This window comes from Schistocerca piceifrons, chromosome X (assembly GCF_021461385.2).
Source record: "Schistocerca piceifrons isolate TAMUIC-IGC-003096 chromosome X, iqSchPice1.1, whole genome shotgun sequence".
NCBI classification, from domain to species: Eukaryota; Metazoa; Arthropoda; class Insecta; order Orthoptera; family Acrididae; genus Schistocerca; species Schistocerca piceifrons.
The window spans coordinates 263,021,598-263,027,597 of record NC_060149.1 but is presented as its reverse complement, the minus strand read 5'-3'; the positions used below and the strand labels follow the sequence as shown (position 1 = coordinate 263,027,597).

The 6,000-nt window shown below is 38.5% G+C and overlaps 1 protein-coding gene across 1 annotated transcript in view; it reads left to right on the top strand.

Annotated features, from left to right (window-relative positions):
* The first annotated feature begins 285 nt into the window (after positions 1-285).
* Positions 286-6,000, top strand: part of LOC124721629 (solute carrier family 12 member 9) — a 132,557-nt gene continuing 126,842 nt past the window's right edge. Inside the window, exons 1-2 of the mRNA XM_047246690.1 lie at positions 286-684; positions 1,180-1,314. Coding sequence (XP_047102646.1) covers positions 414-684; positions 1,180-1,314 — 406 coding nt within the window. The 5' untranslated portion in view covers positions 286-413. The remainder of the gene's footprint in view (positions 685-1,179; positions 1,315-6,000) is intronic.

Genomic DNA, 6,000 nt, shown 5'->3' with positions numbered 1-6,000 from the left:
GTTGTTCACTAAAACAGTGTAACATTTACTATATAAAATAAATATCGCGTGCACACGACCGAAATAACGAACACGAAAGAATTGTAAACACTCGTCTGCTAATGTTTTGGGGGATCCAAGATGGCGGCAGGCCCCACCCACTGGCTTCAAAACAACGTACAGCGTAAAGTCTGTAGCGCCATCTCCCCTTATTCTACCTCCATGATCCCACCACAAAGTATTCCAAAGATATACTTTACGGAGGCCGCTCATCTATGGAAACAGCAGAAGTTCTCGAATGAGGGGTGGGTTTGGATGTTTGACAGTTGTGTGTGGTGCATCGTGATACTGTGAAGCGTTGCGAGTAATGTGATGATTGTGTGTTTTGTATCGTAAAATTAACATTTTGTTTGCTTTTTGTATATAACCTGAAGATGTTGTCACCGGAAGAGGGAACAATAAATCCAGGTCCTTTTTCTTCGGCCTCAGACACAAGTGTGCCAGTTATAGTACAAAGAGAGGACGCCCCGTTGATAAGCAGGAGGAAATTTTTCTGGAAATGGCCAAGCGCAGCAAATCCGTTCTCCAAGAACAGCAATAACAATAATAATAACGACAACAATGGCAGAACTTTAGGAACCTTTGCAGGAGTCTTCAGTCCTGTGGCTTTGTCTATGTTCAGTGCACTGCTCTTTCTTCGAGTGGGTAAGAAATGATAATTATTAATGTTTCTTATAAGCCTTTAGGTTTTGAACGTATTTCTCGATATTAAGACCTTTTACCTTCCTTTCTTCTACCACTCAAAATCCTAAAATGTCTTTGAGCACTGAAAATAATTATGCCAGGTGGCAGTACTGTTCTTTGAGCTGTCAGGATGAACAGGTGTTATGTTTGTCAGTTGTCTCCTCTCTTTTCTTACTAGTTTTCTTTCTAATTAGCTGTCAATGAGAGAAACATGCTACATTGAAAATCTGAGAATCTCAATCACTTTTTATGTTGAGTCTATTTTAAGAAAATTTTTGTGTTGATAGTTTTATCTGTCTTGTAATTAAATTTGTTTTCAGTTTCCTTAGTGTCAAATTGATCCGTTTACATTGTAGTACAAATGCAGTGAGGGTTTCTCATTGTAATAAAATGAGATGTGTTTGAACTCTTCTTTCAGAGTTTGTTAAATAATAGTTTATTTTATTTTATTAACAGGTTTCATTGTTGGAAATGCTGGCTTGACAGAGACAATATTACAGTTTGTCATAGCGTATGGAATACTGCTATTTACAGTTGCATCAGTGTGTGCTGTGTCAACAAATGGGGCTGTTGAAGGAGGTGGAGCATATTGTATCCTTTAGTCTTTGCTGTATTTCTGTCCAAAACCCACATATATTAACAATTTTAATGTTTAGATGCTTTTGTTTCTTTGTATTAAATTTATCATATAAAGGTAATGGTATTTATAATATTTATCATACAAGAAAAGGTGAAAAAGAATATGAAATATCTTCAGAGCATCACGTTTTGGTCTGCCTGTGGTACAGTGTTGCTGAAGTGCACCTTTTCATCGCCCTGTAATAATCACTTAATGCAGCAATACTTCCTTTTCATTTATACCTTTTCTGAAGCAGTGAAGTATCCAGGTGAAAGCACCATCTTGCAGCCGTTTATAAGAGTGGATCAGTCTCTCACAAATGCTTTCAAATTTCCTGTGTTGAAGTTTACCACAAATCCATTTGAAAGATTCTTATAGAACTGTCTTGCTACTTTTTTCATTGTCCTCTTGCAATTATTTGAACTGAGTGTCTTCAAATGGTTCTTTGGTCTATTGACCAGTGAACAGACTTGCTTTCAGGTTTTTGGAACATACTGGGAGGATCTTTAGATGTAAATAAGTGAATGCACAGCAATTTACATTTAAGACTTTTGCAAAATTCTTCATAATCTACTACTTTTACTGACTTAAGCAAAGGTTTGGTTAACTCTGTCAGAGTTTTGTGCACAATTTATTTATTTATTTATTTATTTTTCCATTCCTTTCCTTACCAGTAGTTAATGGGTCTCTCTTCATCCAAATTTTCTGCAAACAGTGCTTGTCACTAACACAGGAAACAACAGTACTTGATGTAGCTGTATTGCAGTCATAATGTCCACAGACATTCCACTTATATCTTGCGTAGTCCCTTCCTGTCGTGATGTTTATTATATTTGAATATATTTACTTTCTGTTGGTAGCATGTACCTCATGAAGGAAGGAAAATTGTTACCATTGTGTAAAAGTACTGTTTTTTAAGACACATCTTCGAAGTGTCATCATTTAGTTGCCATTCATTATGCCTGTGCATCACATTCAGTGCATTCATCTGACTATATATGTCTTTGCAGTACCTGAGATAACCTTCAGTTTAAAGAATTGCTCCTATTCTTTAGTCTTATTACGAAATGTGAACATTTTGAAGGAATCGTATAGATACTTCCACTGTTTTAAATGTGACCCCAAACGTTCTCTTTTCTTTTTCTACTCCTCTAGGCTGTCATCTTGTGGTTTAAAGAGGACATGCTTGGAGGGCAGTTTTCTTCCTTTGAACTGGGTGATTTTTCCATCTTCAATTGAGTATTCATTAGAGCTAACAAAAACTTCAACATCAGTTAATTTTCCGGTGACATAATTTAGTAAACTCTTAAGTCGAATGGTTTTAAATCATTTTGAGTTATAGCCATTGCCCATCACTGGATGAACCTCCTGCCCCAATTTAGGTTGGAAATTGTTATCCGAGGAAGCTACACACAAAAAATACCATCAGATATTGTTACCATAGTTTATGAATAACAGTAGAGTGAATGTTAAATGAAGCAGGTGGTTCAAAAATTTCACTCCACGAGAGACATCATGCAGTGAACATTTCATCTAGTCTTGGCCTCAGTTTGGTTATCAGGAGTGTTTACATATTTCTTTAACTATGCCATATCTAGTTGAAACCATTCATGGATGATTGTATCATTTAGAGCTACTAAATTCTGATGATTTGGATTCTACATTTCAGCCATAATTCAAAATAGTCCCTGAAATTTTTGATTAAGATAAGCTGATTTAACAGACCAGTCAAGATGTGATAGTGTGCCTGAGTGTTTGTAAGACCAGGAACAATTGCATGCAGACCTGTGAACATGGCTGTAGTCATCTTGGAAGACAAGAGGGTCCACATCTTACTCATTGTGGAGATGTAATATGTGTAACACTTGATCACTACAAATGTTTAAATAAAGTAAATATTAGTTTGTGATCACTGTACCTGAAAGAATGGACCGATGTTGTAGTTCAAAATGCCCCCCCCCCCCCCCCCCCCAAAAAAAAAAAGAAAAGAGAGAGAGAGAGAGAGAGGGGGGGGGGGAGGAGGAGGAGAAGAAGAAGATAAAGAGAGAAAGATCCCACACTGAAAGTCTCCAGTCAGCTGCTACCCAGTTTATATGTTATATGACCCATTAGTGATTTGCCGCTGTAAGTTACCATACTCTTAATGTGCATTGCATGGAGTTCCCTACATAACATGATGGGGAATCTTTTTTAAGACACTGTTTGTACTCTGTGTTACACGGCTGTGAGTGATACATCATTCCATGTAGACATGTAGAACAGCCTGTGGTGATACACCAGGAAATCAGGCAACTTCATTCACATTGTGATCTTGGGCACTCCTGTACATGATAGCTCCTCTCTGCCATTTTTTCACGTCTCCATGTTGACTGGTCTTACTGTGCTGATTCCAAACAACGAGCTTGGAATGACTTAACATAAACAGTGGAGAGTCACATCACCACAAGGTACCAGTTTTACATTATGTACAGCATTCCAAAGTGATCAATGTGCTCTTTTAAGAGGGATGACTAATATTTTGTTTTTTAGCTTTCTTTAGTTTGTTCTAATACCAAATTGCATCAAAGGGGGGAGCATGTAAGTACAGTAAGGGTCTGTGTGGTATTTGATAATCCTCTTTTGCTCCCGCATCATGCTAAATGGGCTGCACCTCAGGGAATTTTGTTGGTTTTGACTGTGTATGAGTCTGGGGAATGTTGATTTCTGAGCTGCGTACTGTAACCATAAATTCTGTGCATACTTCACTGACCACTGTACAGCATGGTGATGGAGTGTTGTATGCCACGAGGAATGTGAATATTAGCTTAATATCCTGGATTATGAGGATGTTACAAACTGCTCTTGTGGGATGTCCATAAAGTGTACAAGAACCAGTAAAAGCACTGCCAGCAGTTCAGCTGGGCTGTTGAATACTACTAACATCCAACCTGTTAAGGGAAGCTGTGACTTGTAACCCTTCTGATCACACACACAGTGATAACAGAAGTAGAGTTCATATCAAGTGCTAGAAAATTTTTCTAATCATTAAGAGAGGACAAGGTCTAGTAGAAAAGTTGTCATGTTTCTCCATTCAGGAAGCTGTGTGTGGAATAACAGGATCCCTGAATTTGGTGAAGGACTCCAAAATAGGACATAGCTTGTGGAAACTGCTGCTCCACATCAAGCAACACTGGTGCTGAATGTGAAATACTGAGTACCCAATCATCCTGGAGCTGCACAGCACCCTAAATTTGAAGAAAAAAAAAGTGTTGTGAATTCCAGGAACATAATATAGATTGCTACTTACTGTAAAGAAGACATGTCAAGTTGTAGACAGGCACAATTAAGACACTTTCATAAAGCTTTCGGCCACCGCCTGTGTCAGTAAGAGTGAGTTTCCACTGTTTGAAGGACATAACATACATATATACTAGAAAATTAAAGGAAGAATGGTACTCTAATGGCATGACTGTGTGTAATGTCATCAAAAAAGTCAATGGAGAGCTGCAGAATACACCTGCAGTTGTTCTGATTTCTACTAGTGTGTGTACTGTATTTTAATCTTTACTGTCATCATGAAATGCTAAGCAGACATAAAATGCAGAGAACATAAAAAGACAGTGTCCAAAGTCATTGGCCTCTCAGCACTAGTTTTATCTGACGACACGTACACACTCGCTGTGGGTTCTGAAGTGTGTCTGACAGAACCACATAGCCTCTCATCCAATACACCATCAGTTTTAAATTCTCTAATTTGCTGGAAGGATAAGGGAAATACAAATGCTCATCTCACCCCTGAGATGGCTTGTGTATTGTAGTGGAACATTGTTTCTCGGCGCAAGTGGAGGAACTGAAGCTCCTAGCCCATGTAAGATCCTTGTGCTTATATTTTAATCACCTGGTGCTAGGGATCTATATCATCCACTGCAAGGATGACCTTACTGGAAATATGAACAGGACCAAAAGAGGGATGACTTTGTGTCTCATACCATTGTGGAGTGAAGAGTACTACCCTGTGGTCCAGTGCAGGTGCGTGTTTTGGTTTAAATACTCACTGGTGACAGAAAACCTCACAGCCTTTAGAGCAGGAAGGGGAAAAAGCTGTATAAAAAAGAGGTGGCATGGGTGTCTACAGACAACACCTGGGAACATTGCACAGACGATGGCTGCTGAATGCCAGCCAGAATCCACTATTCTGTCACTACCTTGCAACCATGGGGACGGTGGGCCCCGGATACAATAATTCTGGTTCATCTAACTGTTCTTTCTCTATTTAGGAGCCTCAGTTGGTACTGTCTGATGCTCATAATACTGCGCACGGACATGACCAAAACCAATACAGCATGAATGGTCGACCAATGCTTGGTCTGAACTTAAGAAACTAGTACTATGAGTTTAATGTAATCAGCCAACCTCATGTTCCTGTGTTATTATCTTCTTCTTCTTCTTCTTCTTCTTCTGTTATCCTTATTTTAGAACATTTGAGGAAATTTATGGTATTTTACAGCTTCTGTCTCTGTCTGTTCATCTCTCCAGTTAGTAATATTGTTCTCCATCTCAGTTCATCTGGTAAATGACAATTTGATTTCATGTGACAGTTAATTGTAATACTCTCTGACATAAAGTTGTCTGCTTTGTTAAAATGAGGGTCAGGAATTTTCACGTGCCTTGAGATGACT